Source organism: Passer domesticus, chromosome 2 (assembly GCF_036417665.1).
Source record: "Passer domesticus isolate bPasDom1 chromosome 2, bPasDom1.hap1, whole genome shotgun sequence".
Classification (NCBI taxonomy): Eukaryota; Metazoa; Chordata; class Aves; order Passeriformes; family Passeridae; genus Passer; species Passer domesticus.
Genome location: NC_087475.1, coordinates 7,211,317 through 7,232,955, shown reverse-complemented (window position 1 = coordinate 7,232,955; position 21,639 = coordinate 7,211,317). Strand labels below are relative to the sequence as shown.

At 40.1% G+C, this 21,639-nt stretch overlaps 1 protein-coding gene across 3 annotated transcripts in view; it reads right to left on the bottom strand.

The window, feature by feature from the left end:
• Nucleotides 1-21,639, bottom strand: part of MAOB (monoamine oxidase B) — a 50,702-nt gene that overhangs the window by 22,574 nt on the left and 6,489 nt on the right. For 2 of the 3 annotated variants that reach the window (XM_064407285.1, XM_064407282.1), the window contains exons 2-3: nt 10,031-10,125; nt 9,030-9,167 (exon numbers count right to left, since the gene is read on the bottom strand). In XM_064407285.1, coding sequence (XP_064263355.1) covers nt 9,030-9,167; nt 10,031-10,125 — 233 coding nt within the window. Of the gene's footprint in view, nt 1-9,029; nt 9,168-10,030; nt 10,126-10,774; nt 10,803-21,639 lie in introns of those variants that run through there. The other variant, XM_064407283.1, reaches the window with a different exon arrangement.

Sequence of the window (21,639 nt, the reverse complement as noted above, 5' to 3'; positions counted from 1 at the left end):
TTTGGAGGATAAATTATGTTTTTTACAATGCCAAAATAAAATTTTCAAAAATTTTCAATCATAATTTTGTTACAGCCAGAGAAGATCTCCAGTCATTTCATGTGCCAGAGGTACCAAGGTTGAAAACCTTCCACTAAACCTAGTACTTCCAATTTAAGGATGGACATTATGGCACACGTTCACCCAGAAAATGGAGGATTGTCTTTATTATTTTTTTCATTCAGCATGAAATCAAAGTACATTTCTACATTTTTTGTACTCAACTGTATGAAAATACTGGAATCAGGAAAACAAATTCTGTAATCAGGAAAATATATCCCAGCAGATGGAGATGAACAGAAAAAGTTTGCTTCATCAGAGGCATTTGGTTCCAGCATGAACATTTGGGTCTTTCTATGGAATCTCTTCACATGGAATCAATTTACACTGGGGCACACATCAATTCATACTTGGCTGCCAAAGGGCTGTGAGAGAAGAGCAAAACCTCTCAGACCAAATGCTTTTCTGTCCTACGTGATAACAAATTATCTTTTAGATATTTGGGGCACATTAAAATTCCATAACTGGCCCTATGGCCTCAAAAAATCAGTTTTACTGTGGCTTCTTCTGCATTCTGGAGCCTCCACTAGTGTCAGCATCCTGTAAGTATCCCAAAGCCAGAGCTTATCTGTTTGGTTTCAAGTACCTGTTATTTCCAAAATTTAGGTTATGAAACAAGCATACTGCTGTGCTCAAGAAAACCAGGACAGCATCAGAATGGGTTATTGTAATTATTGATTTTGTTCTGAGCTTCCTGGTCTGCCAGAGGCAACCCTAACCCAGTTATCCCCTCTGAGTGAACTCAAGTCTTGTGAATTCCCTGCGGTGCTTCCTCATGAGTGCACGGCTAAGAGACACACAAACCATGTTTCTGTTTTACTGTTCTTCTATTTCACTGCATTTGAACTGCCAAAAGCAAAACCCTGGGTATGTCTCTTGTGTAGGAATCTGGGGTGGTAAGTCTCATAAAGAACACAAACTCCTACCTGAAAAAAATAAAAACAGCCATCAAAGTTAGCGAGTTCCCTGTGAAAGTTACTTTCATGAGCTCCTAAGGCATCTCCTTAGGCCTGATCCTTATTTCTTGCACAAACAAAACTCCAGGAGCTGTCAATCAGAATTTTGTTTGAGAAGAGACTGCCAGACTAGGCTCTACACAGAAGCAAAATTAGCAGCAGCAAAGAAAGACTACAGATGGCTCTGAGTAGTTACCAACAAACCAAAACATTTCAGCTTCACTCGTGCTGAATTTGCATTTTTGTAAACACAAATAAAACCTTTTTGATATTTAGGCAAAATTTGCTTATTTGCTGGGAATAGCATTCTCTGTGCCTCCTGGTGGTGTGTAATCTCTAAAGAATAACAAGGCACTTGCATGCCCCAAGATGCACAAAACATTTCCTTTTCAAATATTTTTATATCTAAATCAGAGCTGTATAAAAACGCCAACAATAAGCACCCCTTCAAATCATTTGACACGGTATTTCAACACCAGTTCTATGATGTTCAGAAGTATTTCTTACCCTTTTTTAAATTTGTATATAAAATTTTAGAAATGGTTTCATGATGCCACTTACAATGCTCCAAAAAAACTCACGACAGCAGCATCAGCACTTGCAGATCTACCTGCCATTGCATGGATCACTTGCTGCTCACAAAGGCTGTTGCTGCAGTGGGGGCTAAAGCTCACTGAAAAAGATGAAACTACAGGGAGGAAACTCGTGCAACCCAGCTGTCCCAGGAATAAACCAGCAGGGAAATGAGAAACCCAGTGTTTGTCACAAACTTTACAATTCCCAGTGGATTTTTCTCACCATCTGCTTCACGTCAACCGACATTTGCCTGAGTTATGATGGACTCGTGTAAGTCGTGCAGAAACAAGACTTCTTTATACACCAGGTCTGTTTCAGTTCAAACAGCTGACTTAAGAAATTAGTTATTGAGAGGGAAAAACCCCATAACATGACAACTGAATATCAGCAGCCTTTTGAATATCAGCCCCAGCACTCAGGGGGGCAGAGGGACCAGATTCCATACGCCTTCTCCTGTGAAGGTGACAGTGAGCAAATGAGAAAGCACTGCCAGGAAATATCTTAATGCACAGTGGGATTCTCAGGAGAAAACCTGCTTTTGCAGGCCCAGGACAACTTCAGGCTCCCCTAAACATTATGTACCCAGGTAGTGCCAGAGTGAGATGCAGCACTGTGAACTGAAGCCCCTGGTGACAACGATCCATGCATTTTTCATAGCACAGTATAAACATCTTATAAATAAAGTCAGCTCTCACTGAGCACAGATATTCCCTCAGCTAAACCATCTAAACCTTGGACTGACTGAGGCTCACTTCACCAAGACTGTCACTCTGCATGTTAATTCACAGCCAGACAGGTTTATTGGCACGTAGTGCCCTCTGCTGATTCACAGCACTGGTACAGCACACACACCCAGTTTTCTCAGATTAAAACCCCAGTAATGTCACTCACACAAAGCTCGGGAACCATAAGACCCAAGCAGTGACAAGGAAAATCAGAAACACAAAAGCATCACTTCAGGCTGTGACTCTGAATTTGTGTCAGATCGTGTTTCTCATCTGCTTCCTTACAGAAAACTATCATTTTGGTTTGGTTTTTTTGGGTGTGTTTTTAGGGTTTTTTTTGGGGAGGGGTGTGTGTGATTGTTGTTTTTTGGGTTTTTTTTTGGTTGGTTGAGTTTTTTTGTTTTTAATTCATAGCTTCTAAAAAGACATTTTTGAAACTAAGCCTCTCATATAATCATAATTCTCAATTAAAAAATGGCAAGTAGCAGGACCAAAATGAGAGGGATTTTACAAGCTACTTAGAAACTGTAACAAAGCTGAGCTTCAATAAAGCTCCCTTCATTGCAGAACTGTTCAGGATCTCAAATGCTCAGCTGCTTACTATACTGACAGATATTCTGAAGGTAAGAAGAGCTATAGGTTAGAAAATATAATTGCAGCAGAAAAAAAAAACCCTTACAACTGATGGTGCAAAGCTAGAATATTAAAACAAGCCAAAATTTCATGCAAAGCTAGAATATTAAAACATGCCAAAATTTCATCCAAATATCTTTCAATATTTAATTTGAGTTCATCAGCTGTGGATGCCAACACGTCTTGGGAATTTCATTAAGAAAACAAATTCCATTTTAAGTGTTGCAGAGCCAGACACAGTGGCTTGAAATATGCATTCTGAAAAGGAAAGGAGCTAATTGGGAACAACTTTGTTTCTGGTATTATGGAAATAAAGTCCATCTTCACTCTGCTGCACTGGTCATGCAATTTATTAAATACTTGTCATACCTGAAAAAAAAAAACAGAATTAGAGAAACACCACTGAAGTGATAAAAAAGTGAAATTGAGGATCTTGAGGATCTGTTCTAAATTTAAAGTCTCTATATAACTATATATATACATAACTATTTGTTCCAGTCAGCTCTGAAAATAATTAACCAACTCTCCTTCCTACTAGAATGAGATTTTTTTTTTGTTTTCAGACACTGAAAAACACCCTCAGAAAAGACATTAAGGCATCTTATGAAGCACAGATTTATAGGGACTTTGTTTCTAAATACTCTTTGATACTGGGCTTGTATGTGGCTTTCAACTCCTGAATTAAACCAGTCAACAAAATGGATAAAATCAGTTGAAAACCATTGAGTATTTCTAGAATTAGTCTCAAGAAAAATTTTTCTTCCCTTCTAAAAAGCAGATAAATGGGGCATAAATAAATGAAAACAAAAGCAAGGTGGAGCTTCATTTAAAAGAAAGCCTTCAAAAGAGCATCTGCCCACAGTATAACTGAGAAGACACACTGCCCACAACTAGAACTCTGGGTTCATGTAAAACATGACTTTGGAGTCACTAGGAATATGAAAACTTACATAAAATTTTACAGACATGTGAAACCCAGTATGCCAGCCAGTTGTTCCAGTATTAAATATACATTTCTCTAACTCTGTTTTCCTGTAGACATTAATCAGGTTCTCAAGGGAAACAAAAATCAGTTCTACAATCAGATGCAATGAAGCTTTTCTCCCAGTAGCCTCAATTAAAAAATCTAGGTGGGAGCACAAGTCCTTTTCCTTGTCTCCTCACAAACAGACCATGGAGTCTGGGAAAGCTAAGACTCAGGAAGATTTTTTCCCCTTAAATTTAATTAAGAAATGCATACTTTATTCACAGTTAATTTTTCTTACTGTTTTTATCCTCATGCTACCATTAGGTCACAGCTTCCAGCCTTCCATTCAATCTTCCTGATCAATAAACACCCTTTGCAAGACCTTGCTTTACAGCCCCACTTAACAGAGATCACTTTGAAGATTTGCTATCCATAATTGCTTCTTTTAAGCTGCTTTAATACAAACATCTATATTTTAATTCAAAAAGTCCTAATTAGGAGATTTCTTCTCACAAATACTGCTAGGTGGCTGGCATGGAGAAAAGAGAAGATGCCCCTCTATTTACAGGGCAGGTCCAGTGACACCAAACACGACCAGCTTTTCCTATACTCCTGCCAAAAGCTGCTCTTCATCCTCTGACTGAAGGATATCCCTTCTGGGGGTCTGGAAGATGCTTTCACCAACTTGAACCTGGCCAGCCTCAGACTCACTTCTGAAGCTACAAGTGGGTGTGATAATGACACAGCATCTTGTGGCAGGAATGTCTGCATCCTCGTCTCCAGTAAAGAGTTCAAATAACAGATCTGTGTTCCAGTAATTACATGTGACACTATCAAGATCCTGCAGCAATTTAATTTGAATTTACTTGGCTTCCCTTTCAAGACAGATGCCCAGCTTCTTCAACATTCAGATGTCCTCTTCCCAGCTCCCCAAATTCTTGTTCACAAATTGTCAGCAAAAAGGAGAGAAAACAAAAGACAAGAGGCTATTTCACCTCATTTAAAATGATAGCTACTGAGTCACAGTCTTTCCATTCTCTGACTGCACTCTAATTGACATATACAAAGAACAATGAAATCACTTTTATCAAGTCATTCAAAAATGCATTTAAGCAGTTCTATACTACAGACTATGCCAGAAGATACCGCCCTTAGACTTGCAGACAAGGCAGGTGAAAAGCTTAAATAAATCACATTGCTTGGCTTCAGTGCACAGAAGAAACACCACTAAATCCTGCAGCTTTAGACACAGCAGTCACTTATCCAGCTGCTAATTAAATCCCAATCCAATGCCACCATCATATTTCTAATTCATGAACAAGACCACTGCAAACTGCATTTTAATAAGCACAATAGTGATGAAAATGAATGACACCCAAGAGGGCTGTAAAATTTTGTTCTGGAAGTCTACTGTAGATCAGTAGGTAACCTGGCAAAATCAGTGCAGATTTGGGGTCCTGGTTAAAAGTACTGTGTGGATAGGATTAAATATTCACCTGCATGAGGTGCTGCAGGCAGGGTTCACATTATCACTCTCCCCAGAGCTGTCAATTATGTATCTTTGTATGAAAGTGGTGCCAAACTTCAAGTGGGCATGACATGCATCCAGATACCTCCAGCCAGTGCTGCTGGCAGAGGGATGAGCATGAGGAAACTCCATCCTCTTACAGGAAACTTAACTGAGGTCATGATGTGGTGGCACATTGCTGTCAAGAACTTTTCCAGTGACTGGGGAGGGGATGCTTCATGTTTCCCCCTGCATCTTAACCTGAAAGACCTCCAAGATGAGTGCTGGGGCAATGGGGGCTTTTTAGTGCTAAAGAAACAGCTCAATTATAATCACACGAGGAATGTTTCAGGTGCAACAGGCTGTGAAAATAGCCAGCTACCTGAGCCAGTTGTTAGCTCTACCCACAGCCTGCCCTGAGACAACACAGAGATTAGAAGGAACAAGTGTTTCTACCATTTTTTATAATAAGGAATTCCCAGGAAGCATCAATGGCATTATCCCATAAAAAGATCTGGTAGAAAAGAGGATGAGAGGATGTTCAGTTGGCACCACAGCTGGACAAAGAGTGGATCATCCTCACAGCACATGAAGGAATCATGTAAAAACATTCAGCGGGCAAGCCATTCATATAAATAAATGTTTCCTCACAGACTTGGGATAGCAGAGCAAACCAGTTCCACAGTTACTCTGGAGAATGAACCTGTGCCAATGTATGGTAAATATGTGTTTAGTATGGTAAAGTATGGTAAATATGTGTTTTAAAATGCAGAAAGTTGACATGGCTAATGAGACTCCACAGAAGTGAAGTACAGCTTGAATTAACAAGAAAAATTTGTTAATTAAACCCCTACAATAATTGGCACGTTTTCATATTTCACTCTTTCCAGAGACTGCTACATGGTAAAAATTACTGGGACTACATGCTCCTAGCTTTGCCTTTTTAAAAGACAAAAGCTGTCATTTTGGTGAGGAAAATAAACACCATTAGTCAAAATTGCATATCTAAGGTAGAACCCTGAATCCTCTCCTGGGCAGCTGAGAAGTCATCTCATTTTGTGAAGCATTTTTACAGATTTTGCATCTACCTACCAGTCCCCTGAGAGAACTGTTAGGAGATGATAACTTCTCAGACAGTTCTGCTTTTGCTTCTTAAATCTGGATTTATGAACCTAATTTCAGTGAGGCTATTGAAAAATCAGTGGTGTTCAGGCAGCAATTTGCCAACCAAATACTACTTACAGAGCTATACTAATTTTCTCACTAAGGCTGATGAACCAGTATTTACAAAAATGAAAAGAACATACTAATCTCTTTTCAAAGACCATGAAAAAGGCAGCTTAACAAGTGGAGGGAAAAGAAAAAAAAATGTAGGGCAAGAAACATAATTTTGAGTTTCTGTGAAGATATCACACGTAATATAAGCAAAACCAAAAATAATCTCACAATAGAACCTGGCATTAAAAAAGGTTAAAGGAGAAAAGAACCATGCAACCCAATCAAGTTGGTAAAGCCTAATTAGCAGAGACCCACCCAGAGATCAACAAAATGCATTCTTTTCATTTTGTAGTACAAAGAAGCTGCATATATTACTTGTATTAAAAAGCCTCTAAAATGAATTTAATTAACTATGAAAGGCTTTATTTTGCCTTTGGGTATAAGTAAAAACAGCGGCTGATTTTACAAGATGCACTGTGATGCCTGATTTTTGTGCAGCAAAAGAAGAATTAAAACCTTTATGTTTCTTTGCCTTGGATAATTTTGTGGTCCAGAATTTAATTACATTTGACCATGGCTACAAAGCTTGGGTCAGCATGTGGATTCAAATTCACACAGGGGACACAGCCCTTTGTGTACTTTGAATCTACAACTTGGGAGCACTGCCTAGATTTCAAGGAGCACACGAGCACTGCTCATTTTCAGGGAAACCATGGACAAGCCACATGGCTCAGAAACCTGCAAGGAATGTGTTGAAAATACATGAAATGCTGAAGATTTGGCCACAAGGCAGTGTGTGTGTATATGTTTATTGTATAGTGCTCACATGCCAATTATTTAACTGTGAGTAATTCTTCAACTATGTTAATGATTCCCCACAATTATATAAAGACAGGAGAAAAATGGAAATAAAGGATTTTAAATGAATGAAATCACAAAATGCAAAGGATGTGCAGCTGACTGTGGAATTTTCTCTTCTCTTTACCTCTTCCTTGGCTACCAGGCACACAGTTCTCTCCCTCTTCTCTTCAGGAACTCCTACAGGCAATTAAGCCTACAAACTGTTTCCATATAACCTTTAGGGTCTCAGCATGGCTTGGGAGTACCCAGCCAGCAGCTGGGATCTCTCTCCTTGGGGATTTCCAACACTTGACTGGGAACAACCCCAATAAACAATGATTTCTGGCAGTATTGTGGAATGCCACCATGCTTTTCAGGACAGCAGTTGCCCTGAAAAGCTGGGCATCCTGACTGGCCATGTCAAGTGGCACCCTTGTGGCACCACCTCCTATCACTGTTAGGGAGATTTGAAGGCTAAATACTGTGAACAAACAGAAAATTTGGCTTTGAAGATGATGCCAGAGGCACACAGAGGAGTGTGGAAGTATCCATTAGTTCTACTACAGAGATGGTAATTACAGACAGCCACCATAGCAAATCACTTTGAGAACACTCTTCTTTTTTATAAAAATTGAGTGGAAAAAATAATGGAGAACATGACAGGACATCTTTTCTCTACTGCTGTTTTAAAAACTGTCAGTGTCTTTAACCTTTGACCAAACATGAACTACAAATATTTTGCCAGTCATTGCCCAATGGCTTTTCCTAAGCACATAATGAAACCCAGAGTTAACTTCCTTGGGTCTAACAAGGAAAGTTTCCTCTCTGTGCAATTGCAACACTGGTCTATATCAGGAAAGGAGAAAGGATGCTCTTTTGGAGAATACGTGGGCTTTTTAACAGCTTTGCCATAGCTGTTCTATTTCAGACCATGTGGAGGCTCAGATCTGCCTCCACAACACTGTCTGATTCCCAGAGCCTTTTGCAGTTCCTATTTTGCTACTCTGCATGTTAAGTCTCCCCATCAGCACAACCAGACACTGCCTTTCACACTTCTTTCATCAGCATAATAACTGTCACTGGTTTAGGAAGCCCATCCTGAGAGAGTTTCAGCTCCCCTGGAGATACCCCCAGGACTTCTGAAAGGGATGTCAGATTCCTTGGGCAGTGCATATCAGAGCTGGCCTGCACAGAAGAGTCACAGCAGCACTGTTCATAAACAAGGAAGTTTTTTGAGAGCTTTCAACTAAGAGGTGAGACCTGAACCAAGGCATGAGCTAACAGGATGCACCCACAGGGTACACAAATAAATATCTGTGTCTCATAATTTGTACTAGTATAGCAATTTGTTGGTGATTTCATTATCAACATACTTATTTTTATAACCAATAAACTCAGATGCTGCATACTCAAACAGGTATTCTCCACTGCAGCAAGAGTGGAAAACAAGGAGAAAAACATCAGTACAATGTTAATGTTTACAGAAGCAGCTTGAGAGCATCTCTTACCTTGACATGGTGAATCAGGTGCTCAACTTCATTCACTTTGTATGTCTCTATTCCCAGCTCTTTAGAGAGCCTCAGGAGACGATTCTGTGTTGGCCCCACGTAAGCCCCTCCAAGGTCCACATATTTAACTTGCTTATTCTGGTTTATCACACACAACACACACAAAAGGGAAGAAAAAAACCCAAAACCATAAGAGACAAGCCCTTTGTAAATAGCACTCAACTTAAAAGAGCAATCCAGAGAATAAAATTAAATTAAATACTCCCAGAGCATTTTGGCTAAGATTCTTTTCCCCATGGAAAACAAATTCTTTGGTAGAGTTCTGGTGTGGTGAATATTGAGTTCATAACCAGCACGTTGATTATAATTTGGAGTTCATAACCAGAATAGGTGACCCATTGTTACATGACAGCCTTAAAAAGAGGAAAGAACCTGGCAGGCAGAGAGAGAAGAGAGTCAGAGACATCTGTGCAGCTCTTGCTCAGTCAGGCATCTCACCAATGACCAGTTTAAAACACACAATCCTAGGAAGCAGCACAAGCAAGATTTTCTAATGGGAAGAGTGAGAGGGGGTGACCAACATCTAGACAGAGCATAAGAAAGGAGTGAAGGGAGATATGGTTGTTCCAGTTCCCAACCAGCCCTGACACTCACAGAGTGGCCCTACACCACTCTGTATGGGCCATGCCACAGCTCAGAACAAGACTCTTCACAGCAAGGTTGGCCTCATGGGTGTTTCTTCCACAGAGATTTCTGCAGTGTCTTGCCCCGAGAAACGAATTTCAAACTTAGCTCATTGTGTTCTCCTTCCCAGATGGATGACTCCAGAGCCTGAAGATCACAGAAATATTCTGTCCCTACCATTATACCAGTCTTTCCCTTCTCTTATTGATACAAAATCAGGAAATTTCCCACCTGCTGGTTCTCTAGAAATTTTCCCTCACATGGCACCCACTGTAAGTATGAATATGCAGTATATAAATGGCTCTGGGGATAATTACCCTTACGGTGAAAGTTCTTCCCCCAACTCTGTCATTGGCTTCCAGCAACACCACATTCAAGCCTGACTCAGTCAGTAGCTTGGCTGCTGAGAGACCTAAAAGATAAGAAGAAAAGCAATTAAAGAATACTTCTGTGTATGCACTGCACAGCTCTTGTGACTTGATATGTAAATACTCTCATAGCTGTCCATCCAAATCCTGAATTTTTCATTCAAACACTATGCCAGAGTGGTGAGGTGGTGGAATTAAAACCCTCAAAACCCAATAATCACTAAGTGGAACTGAAGCCATCTAATTAGACAGTTTGCTGTTCAATTTTACATGCACTGAGCAAGTTTTGCACCACAGGCTCAGAAATTCTGATGCATCAGCCAGCACTTGGTAGGATGGGCACCCAGCCAGGCAGAGAACTTACAAACTTTACTGCTTGTAAACAGAAAGCTGTCCTCCCCAACATTTCATTTTTTATAACCCCAACAACAACAACAAAAAAGGAAGAAGTATTATTAGGATTGTCCTAAATTTGTGAAGTTTTCCTGATACTTGTACTATTTCTCTGCTTTCCAGTTCTGAATATTTTGAAGTATAGTAGCAAAGTTCCCACACAGTCAGGTCAGGGGTTTCATCTCCAGAAGAACAAGTGGTCTGACTAAGAGATAGAATGTGCAGCTGTGTGTGGCAACAAGAATTAAAAATATGGTTAAGTCTACCCCAAAAAAATTTTTCTCATCCATTTCTGAATACCTTTTATTCCCATCTTGCAACTCTTGAAGCCGAGACACCCAAGTGAAAGAACAGTAAAAATGGAGGAGGCAATATCTCTTTTTAGTTGTGATGTTATAAATCCTCACAATTGCAGTGGAAAATATCAGATTCAAGCCCTGCAGCAAGTGTGTCAAGCTGCTGTGGGAACGAAGAGAACTAGAAAGGGTGCACAGGGAGGGAATCCAGCCCTTTTCAACTTCCCAAGATCATCTCTGCCTTTTACTTCAGCACACAAACTGAGATTTAAATAAACTGAGGTGCTTACTTTGGCCACATGTGAATTTCTAGTAGGACAAGAGTTATATTCTAGGAGGTTGTATCATCCTTTTGAACCAACAGGATGTGCTGAATAAAGTTCAGCAAGAGGCCAGGCTGGAAGCCACACTCATACATCATAATTTATCTATCCTTTCTGGCTCCCTGCCTTGTTACCATGAGAATGCAATCAGCTCCCTCTGTGTGTCCTAGTACATGCAGTTTTTGAGTTGTCATCCAAACAGATTGTTCCAAGCAGAAAGCAGCCGTGGAAGAAATGGCAAAAAGAAGTGACAGCAAAAACAGATGGCCCAAGCTAACATGGCAGGACTGAATGAAATGAAAATGAAGCAAATATAGCAGTCCTGGGGAGAAGCTACAGAACATTCTGGTCACATTTAGATCATGGACTGGGGGTAGGAGAACCCAGTCCTGTCCCTTTCCCTGCTGCTGCCAATGTGCTGCAGTTAAGCTCTTTCTTTCCCCATTAAAAAACAAAAAAAAAAAAAAAAAGAAAAAATTAAAAAGACAGGGAAAAAAGTCACAATAGTGTAGAGACCTGTGTATCTAAAGAATCTGACATTTTCTGAAGAACAGCTGCAGATGTTTCTATTAAAACATACCCTCCTGCCCTTTTTTTCCCCCTTAGTTTCATGGGCTTATTTATCTTGGGTTTTCACATAAGTATTGGTGAGAAAACCAGTAATGAAACTGATAAAGGTCTTTCTGTACTTCCTACTGAGGAAATTATATTGCAAAAACATCTGGCTGGATCAGTGGCCTTGACTACACTCAAAAATATTTGAAGATACCAAGGAAGAACATAATACAGAAATAGCCATGGTATATAAACATGGACAACCCCTTCAAACAACTTGCAAAGAGAGATTGGCTTCTGGAGAAAAAATAAGCAACAAGCCTCCTAAATAAATCTGGTTTATCTGTCAAAGAAATAAAGGAGTTACCACTCATAAAAGACAAATATTTCATCAGTTGGGAGACGATCAATAGCAGTTATTAATAATTTACAGAATGAATGCATAAACTCAAGGCTGCTGTCACTGAAGGTCTCTGCTGGCTTTTCATGCTAACAGGTATTGAGTAATCAATTAATAGCATTCAGTTACCAACACTGATTAAGGGATATGAGATTTGACTTTCTTTATTAAAATCTAATGAATAAACATTGCGGTGCAGCTGGGAACAAAGGCAGTTTATTCCCAGGAGCTGAACCAACAGAGAAGTTTGTAAAAGGATAACTCCCTAGATTCCACTGAACTGCAGCTGATTGGCAGCCCAGGTATCACCTCTTCATTTCTTCCTGCACCTTTCCTCCACCTGATTGCACCTACTTAGTATTTACTCCCCATTTTGGGGCATGTGCCACCTCTCCCCCACCCCCTGCCACATTCACACATGGACCTGTTAAAGATGGACAGGAGTTTCCTCTTTCCTGAAGCAAAAATAAAAACCAGAACAGTGTTGAGGGAAGGATAAGGTTTGTTGTATCTCACTGCTTTGTCCATGCCCATCCTCCAGCAGATCTGATCTCTGCAGGAGGAGGGATGTGTCCTTGGGGATTGGAAGATGCAGTCTGCAGGGTTCCCAAGCTAAGCATCACCTAATCAGTTCAAGGGCTGGTGGTCCCCCTCTTCCTCTCAGCCACTTCACAGCTCTTTTCTGGGCCCAAGTTTGGTGCAGAAATGATCACAAACACATAACAGGAAAAAGATGGAAGAAGCAAAACCAGAGGCTCAGGAGGATCAGAGGGCACAGCAAAGGACCAGAGGAGGTCTCTCAGCACACACAGAAGAGGAAAACTCAAGGCTGCTGGTGACATATACCACATTACAGTGCAAGTGTCAGGTGGGAATGTTGCTGGTTTTTGGTACCTCACACACTGGGAATCACAGTACTGCCACACCACTCCATACCTGTTCCTGGAGCTGGACCAAAGGCCCCAAATGGGCTCTTGGACTGTCACTATAATAACAGTGAGGGGACTGGGTGTTGTGGAGGGAGAGCTCTGAGACAAAGTGGTACAAGGGCAGGGAGGGCACCAGGAACAGCAACAAAAGCATATTAAAATGGAAACGAACACTAGAATGTGAATACTGGGGCATGAGGTTGAGGTCTGCATTTCACAAACTAACAACTGCTGCAGAAAACCCCACAAACCACAATCTCTTTTCTGAGCAAGAGTCAGAGTGGTCTCCCTGTGCCTCGATTGCTGCAGACAGAGCACACACAATGGCTGTGAAGCAAAGCCTGGAAAAATCAGTCACACATGATACAAGGTCTCCTTTTGAGCAGTTTAACCCTTCACATGCTTCACATTCCAGCACTGCCTCTGGCTCACCTGCCACTTTAACACACCACTAACAAAAGGCAAATATTTGATATTGCCCCCATTCCTCACAAGCAAGGCAAGAGCTGCATTCAAAAGCAAAACCATCCAAAACTGTGACTGATGCTATTACTGCTCCTATGCACAGTGTTTTGTCACCAAGAGGCAGTTTTCCCTGCTCCCCAGGAGCATTTCAGCAGAATCAGATCTGAATTGCAATATCAGGGCTCAGCCACTTTTGCCACCACTTCACAGAAGACAGAAATTGGGTGCAGTTTCCAGCCCAGGTCAGCTTTCTCCCAGGGGCTACAGAGAGCTCTATATAAATATACAGAGAGAGATGCAGCAGAAATCAAACAGTTAAGCAGCCTCACCTGCAGTTCTGCTCAAAGAACCAACAGGCAGCTAATTAATGCAAACAACAAAGAAGCAAAGATGATTATTTGAAGCCCCAGCCTGAAAATACCATGGTGTTTAGAGGATGCTTAACGGGGCAAGCCTCCATCTGTCACCATGGCAACCCGGTACCCAAGGCAGCCACCCAGAGATGCTGGTGGGAGATTGCCTCCCCCAGAATCTTATAACACAAGTTCAAGTCACGAAATTCATTTCTTTCCCCCTCGTGCAGCACTCTGCATTCACACAGATTGGACTCAAATGTAATCATCACAGTAATTATTTCATCTTCAGTTCCAACTTCCTTCTTTCTTGTTTGATGTCTCTGTACCTACTAAATCCCTTAAATTGCACCATTTCATTAAACAGCTTCATTACAACCTCACTTCCTAACATCAACTGTTTTCTTATCCTGAGAGAATGACTAATTCAGATGTTTAATTCTTTTTTAAAACAGAAAAATTTAAATATTTATGCTAGGGCAAAATCCAAACTTTATTATATATGTTTATTTAAATTTATATATATATTAAAATATATATATATATTTAATATATATATTTAATATGTGTGTGTGCGTGTTTATTTGGATTACATATACTTGTATCATATAGAATATAAATATTATATTTATCATCTTCATATTTTAATTGGCAAATGTGAGAAGAGTCTCATTTTTCATCTGACCCCCATGTGCCCTACAGTGTAGCCCTATTATCAAATATATTTGACTATCTAAAGAGTATTTTAAAGCATATTTTCTAAAAAACCTGAAATTTAGTAATACCATTCTATTCTGCCTGGAATCAGCAATTTTACTGAAACACCCTTTAATCTTAGCATTTCAGGAAAAAAAAAAACACTAGAAAGGGCATGACTGGAAGTTGCATCTCTGAAAAGTTGTAAATTTCTGAAGGATTCCTGCTGTACTTTCTCTGTATTACTCACTACTTTATCATGTTTCTCCACAATTATTATTTCCTTTCTAGGAAAAAAATTGCTTCTCTTATATAGTTATAAAAACCATCTACAAATTCTAAATTTTAATTCATGGAGGGAGCAAAGAAAGTTCTAAGCCACAGGCATTCAATTAATAGCTTCTAAAGTGGCTGGCACAAAAAAAAATTGTTCACCTTATAACCATAAAAATTCCTCCCTTTGACTAAAATTATACATCGAGTAGGAAGAAATGCTGCCATTGTACTTGTGCTGCATTAACTTGCAGGTCTTAATGCAGAACTTCCTCCAATTCATGGAATTTGCCAACATTTTCCTCCATGTATTTATTTTGACACAAAAGATATGTTTGCAAAGGATTTTTTTTTCCTGGTTGTCAACCTGTTCAGCCACATCTAAATGACTGAGTCTGCAGAGATGTCAGGTAGCAGATGCTGCTTTGCACAGAGCCAGAGGGCAGAGCAGCCTCGGTGCAGTCCAGAGCAGTGAACAAACATTGCACCAGGCTCAGCATCAGCATGTGCCCAAAAATGCACCTTGCAAATGGGATAACTCTCAGCCTGCAGAACAAGCACAGCCCTCTGCCCTGGGGTTAAGGGAGAAATTGGGGGATGCAAAAATGTCTCACGAGACTGACAGCAAAAAAAGGAAACATACCACAACTGGTTATATACAGACAAGTAAGACTTCAGTTCAGAGTCTAAAGTAGATGAACTCAAGTATTTTTAACACAATTATTTAATAGATGGATGTCCATGGATATTTAATACACTGAAGCTGTTATTTCAGTAATCTTTGTCTTCTTCTTCTCGATCTTGAATATAAGTCTTATCTGGAGCCGAGATGCCATGAATTTAACTTCTTTTCTTAAGTGATGAATCTCAAAAAAAAAAAAAAAAACAATAAAAAATAAACCCAAACCCAAATAAATAAATTTTAAAATCCCCACCTGAAGTGTCCAAAATGTTAAGAAAAAAACCCAGGAAATCTGTCAAAACCTACAAAAAGTTATAGAAGCTGGTATTGCTGTAGGATGACATGGGAAATACAACTTTCCTCACTTTTAGATGTCTTTGTACAATATCCCCGACCTACCATCTTTGATGCTCAGGAATACTTGCAAAATACATACAGCAAATAAATTAATTTGGCCAAAACTGCTGCACTGTACCCAAAGAAACAGGATCCATCTGTTAAGGCTGCAGAAGGACATTTGGGGAGAACACCACATTAGTGGTCAAGACAGCTGCAGTGAATGAGGTCAATAAGAAGAATCTGAGAGGAATATGCCCCAAGCAGATGAGGTAAATTGTGGGAGAAAGAGAAAAAACTCTCCATCAATGAGGAATTAAGTTTCTAGCATGTAAAAATTAGATCAGCTAGTGGAAGAATCCAATTTGCTGCTGCTTAGACCTATTTACTCAAAAATTCAAACAAAACCCCTCCGTGTTTATATTCAGAGCTCTCTGACCTCCTTTTAAGAAGTGTCCCCACAACATCCTGTAATTCTGTGCCATCAGCATTAGTGACAGTTTCCATGTCACTGTGACCCTGGAGGGACAGAGGGCAGGAGCAAGGAGAAGACCTCACCCACAGCCAAGCAGAAATTTTGCACCAGTGGGATTTCTCCTTGGTGCTCCACAGCTTCTTCATTGCATTGCTGTGCTAGAAACTGCAATTTAATAGCCTTGGTCTTGTCTGTGCTCTAATGGACACAATCTGATTACTGCTCCACCAACTGAGAGATTGAACCTGGCGCTGGTCACCTTTAGCTCTGTCACTCATCATCAGCCAGCTGAAATGTTTAAATTGAAATAATGGCTTGAGACAACAATGCCTGTAAGGCATTGCAGATATGGATTGTAAATAAAACAAAAACCAAGACAACAACAGCAACAAAAAAGCAAAACCTGTGTTGGCCCAGGGTCTGGGTGAGTTAAGGTCATACAGATTTGTTTTGTATAGTTCCTCACATTATGGAAAGGTCAAGGAATTTTGCTCTTGTGAAGAATACTGTGCCTTCAGTGTGGAGGCAACCATTTAACTTCTCTAATTTGGGCCATCTTAACAATAGTAGTTTAGATATCTGACTCAATCTTACCAAAGAAAATTCAAAAATTATAGTTCAGAACCTAAAACCATGGTAGACCTGGGCCAGTGTAAGTTGTCACTCTCAGTTGTCCCTTACTTCCATGTACAAACAGTACAGTGAAAACTAGCAATGCAACTCTTTTTTGACCCAAGTATTTTGGCTATGGGGAGAGATACTCTGTTTTCCTAAACTGTATCACTGTCCTGCAATTAATGCCATTAAAATTAATATCACTCACCAAGAACATTACAGAGCTTAGGAAAACAAGAAAATTACAGTTTCAGAAACCCCAAGGAGCAAAAAGAGACATTGTCAACCTATCTGTTTAAAATGTACATTTACTTAAAATATTTGTACAAAAGACCTAACATTTCTGCCTAAGATACAGCACTCTATGAGCAAATATAATTTATTTCTGTTGGCATTTCATTGTCTAGCCAAGGCAATGAGTTTTTCTGTCTGAGCTCTAATTCTGTAATTTTGTCACCGAGGTCAATATGAGCATCCCCATGAGTTAATGGGACTTCATGGGAGCATAAACTCTAGTCCCAGCTTTCTGTGATCTCCCTGCAAGAGCTCCTGGATGATCCATCCACGGTGCAGGGAGCAGCATTTATTAAGTTCTTAAAATCAGAATTGCAAACATTCAGCCAATGCTTTCAGTCCCAAGCACTGCAGCTGGTTAAGTGATACAGAGCCTGGGCAGATATGAGTGGGATGACCAAAGTTGTGGGGTGTAAAGCTGAACCCCTGCCAAGCATGGGATGAAGACAGTTTGTGGCATTTGGGTGGAAACCCAACACCTTTGGTTCAGTGGTACCCAGGTTTAAGCACTGAAGGCACAGCTGCTCTGCCCAAGACTTCCCAAAGTTTCCACTTCACTTTCACATCTGAAGTTCCCCTTGAAACTTCATATTGACAAAACTGGGCACCCCAGATTTTCAAAGGTTGAGTATTTGTAGTATCAATCATTTACTGTCTTCTCTTCATTTAATGGACTTGTCATGAACAGCCATGGCCACCTCACACTTTAAACCATGTCAGAAGTCTTCTAGACTTCAGTCAGGTAAAAAACCCAAACACATTCTGCATGTCCTTTGTTATGGCTCCAGGATATACTGGAAAAGTTAATATTAATAATAATATAAATAATATCATTATCGTTTATACTCTGATATTATCACACACCCTCAGTCCCAGGGCCTCCTTTAGCTTAGGCATCCCTTTCTGCTAGTTTACAATCTGGGCTGCCTCAAAACACAACAGACAAAATAGAGGGGAGAAAAAAAGGATAGAGAGAACTGAAAGTGCTACAGCAAACAGATCACAGCACTGCATGAAATAAAGCTAAGCACAGTGAACTGGCTGAGGGTCTATACAGGCACTTTCCTAAAGGCATCCTTTTAGGCATTACTGCTATGAAGAGATCTACAAGCAAATAAAATGCCAGTCAGATTTACTCTGAAGAATAGTTTTGCCTTCCACACACAGCAATGTGGGAAAAAAAAAGGCTAAGCTGCATCTGGAAAATTTTGTAAAATTATGCAACAGTTGCCTCAGAAGAGAAATGCTTATCTGTTTTGCCAAGTCTTGCTTGTTCTCAAGCAACAAATTCTTTTTTTTAGTCCTCTGAGAAAAGTAAATGCTCAAAAAACAAAATCAACTGGAAGAAGTGAACTTAAAAAATAAACAGACTAGCACTCTCATATCTTGACATTAAAGATTAACATGTAATTTCCCAGATTTCTCAGTATCTAATGACTCACAGGTGTTCACCTAGGTCAGGCTGGGCAAAGCAAAGCTCAAGAGACTCATCATGTCTTCATTCCATGGCTGCCCATTTTGTTTCACATTTTAATTGATCTTCAGCTAACAATTTTCACACAAATAGCACATAATAATTACAGATTTATATTGAGCACCTCTCAATGTCACTTCCAAACAGCCACACCCCAAAGACTCTTTGGAAATTCCTATCATCACAGCCCACATATACAGGTAGGTGTGCACACACTCACAGAGGTTAAATTGTAAAGCCTACAAGGATTTGTGAACATTTTATTTATTTGAACAACCAAAAAATTAAGATGAACCCTGCTGAAAGCCCAAATTATTCCCCAGCTGAGATACCAAAGGCTGAGAATGTGCATGTCATCTAGAGAAGCCCAAAAGAGAGCCACTAAATAAGATGACTTGTGACATCCATCCATCCATCCATCCATCCATCCATCCATCCATCCATCCATCCATCCATCCATCCATCCATCCATCCCTAAGTGCAGGCAGGAGGAAGTTTGAGCCAAACAGTTCATAAAAACATCACTACTATGAAAGAAAAACTGCTACCACTAGAATTGTACCATTCTGATAGAATGTGTCGGGGCAAAAATGGTGAAGGGAACATAAAAGAATAGATAAATATCTAAAGTTGGGGGAAAAAAAGCATTTACACCCTTTCCTTTCCTCATTTGTGCTCATTATTTAGCATAACTCACTGATTTGGCCTCTGGCCAAACTACCTCATAAAAAATTAATTCATATTGGAACAAAAGAGGTGTCTTGCTCCAATATTTAATACATTCAAACACAGATTTATCACTCAAGCAAAAATGAGCCCAGTTTATACTCAAGCTATCCTAGTAATCCAGGTAATCATGGTGCACAGCATGAACCTGCTGTTTGATCAGCTGTTGCTGTGTGCAGTCAACTGAACAGACTCAATTCAATGTTTTATATGTGAATTATGCCATCAAGATAAAGAGCAGCTGCCTGGGAGGCAGCAGGCTACAGGGGCATCTCTCCTCCCACCCTCCTCACTTCCAGCTGGGTGAAACTGAAAAGCATGAAAAAGTTGAATAGTACAAAGTAATATCTGTAAGATGAGCAGATTTAAAATGAATCAGAACTTCAGGGAACTTTGTAAACACCTGAAAATGAAGTGCCAACAGAAGCCAGGTCACCACCATAACTTAATCTTTGCAAGATGCCCAAGCCTCTAATGAGCCAGAGCCAGACTCTTCAGTGGTAAAAATTAATGCATCTGTGATTTATTTTGCCAGATGTGCCAGATACTAGAAGTAACCCACAAGGTCTCAGACTTTCCAGACTAGACCATCCATTCTTTCAGGGATGGTTTTCCCTTTGCTTTCCCCCATCCTATCCCTTGCTCTCCTTTCCTCTACACAATCACACACAGAGTCCCCACAAAAATCCCAATGCCCATCATTTCCTTGGGTGGTTCCTTGCTCTCCATCCCCTGCTGCTGCTGCTCCCGATGCTGTTAAGAGCCCACAAAACTCACACAGCTGAGTCCTGTGGAGCTGTGGGTGGCATAGCATCAGAAGCTCTTCCCATAAATAATATTATCAATGTTTCTTGACTAGGTCAATGCAACTCCTCTCTGGCTTGACAGGCGCTTTTCAGCACCTCTTTTATTACTAACTTATCCAGAACTCAGGTCTCCCCAAACGAGACCCTGATGACTATTCTGCTTTCTCTTCCCTTCCAGCCCCAAACCAAATAATGATTTGTGGAGAAAATACAGTTTTCAAAGTGACTTTACACTGGTTTTTCTTTTAAGCAAGCTGTTTGAACAGAAAACTGACAGGACAGAGAAAGTTATGCAAAATACAAGAGCATGGGTGTGTTATTTAGAAGAATGCTAGTCATTCATGGTTTAAATACCAATGGCCTGTAGTGCAGCCTCACTGATCACTGAAAACAGCAAAAAAAATGCTAGACAAGAATAATGCAGCATTATAAAATTATAAACCTTAGACATGAATCAGTCCACAAAGGAAAAAAAAACCCAGTGGATTAGATGTATGATCCCATTTTGACCATCCTTCAAGGCAGCAATCATAATAACATCTGACATAAGTTTACAAGGATGAAATAGGTTATCTGCCCAGAAGGAAAATCATGTTAAGTTAAAAAATGGCTATATAAAAATTAAATGATTGAAACTTGATTGAGATTAATGGAATTTCCTCAAGAAACCAAAGCCTGGCTGAAACCCTGGAGTCCTCACCACAAAAAAAGACACAGACCTCTTTCAGCAGGTCCAGAGGAGGCCCACAGAGATGATCCAAGGGATGAAAGACCTTTCCTAGGAGGAAAGGCTGAGAGAACTTGGGCTGTTCAGCCTGGAGAAGAGAGGGCTCTGGGAAGACCATATAACAGCTCCCAGTGCCAAAAGAGGTTTATCAGAAATATGAGGTTGAAATTCTTAGTAGGGCATGTCACATTAAGACAAGGAATAATGATTTTTAGACTAGAAGAGGGTAGATTCAGATTAGATGTAAAGAAAGTAATTTCTAACAATGAGGATGGTGAAAGGCTGGAACAGGTTGGACAGGAGAGGTGATGGAAACATTCAAGGCCAGGTGGGACAGGGCTCTGAGCAACCTGATCTAGCTGAGGATGTCCCTGCTCATTGCAGGACAGTTGGAATAGATGACCTTTAGAGGTCCCTTTCAGCCCAAACTGTCCTATGACTACAGTTCCCCAGGAATGATGACTGATTTTAGAATCATCCCTGAGTGGTTTGTAAGGACACCAAGACACATTGTCAGCAAAGGAAATCCAAAGAAAGTTCTTCAATAATTAGGACCCTGCTCAGTAAACTTTTATAAGCATGATAAACTTCAGTGCTCTATCAGTGCACTCTGTGAAATAACTGCTGCAGAAAAGAGACAGAACACAAAGGCAAACAACTCCCCTTTTGGGAAGGGGCAGAGAGACAACATGGCTTTTTATCATGAAATAACATAACTATTTAATTACAGTTGTCAGTTA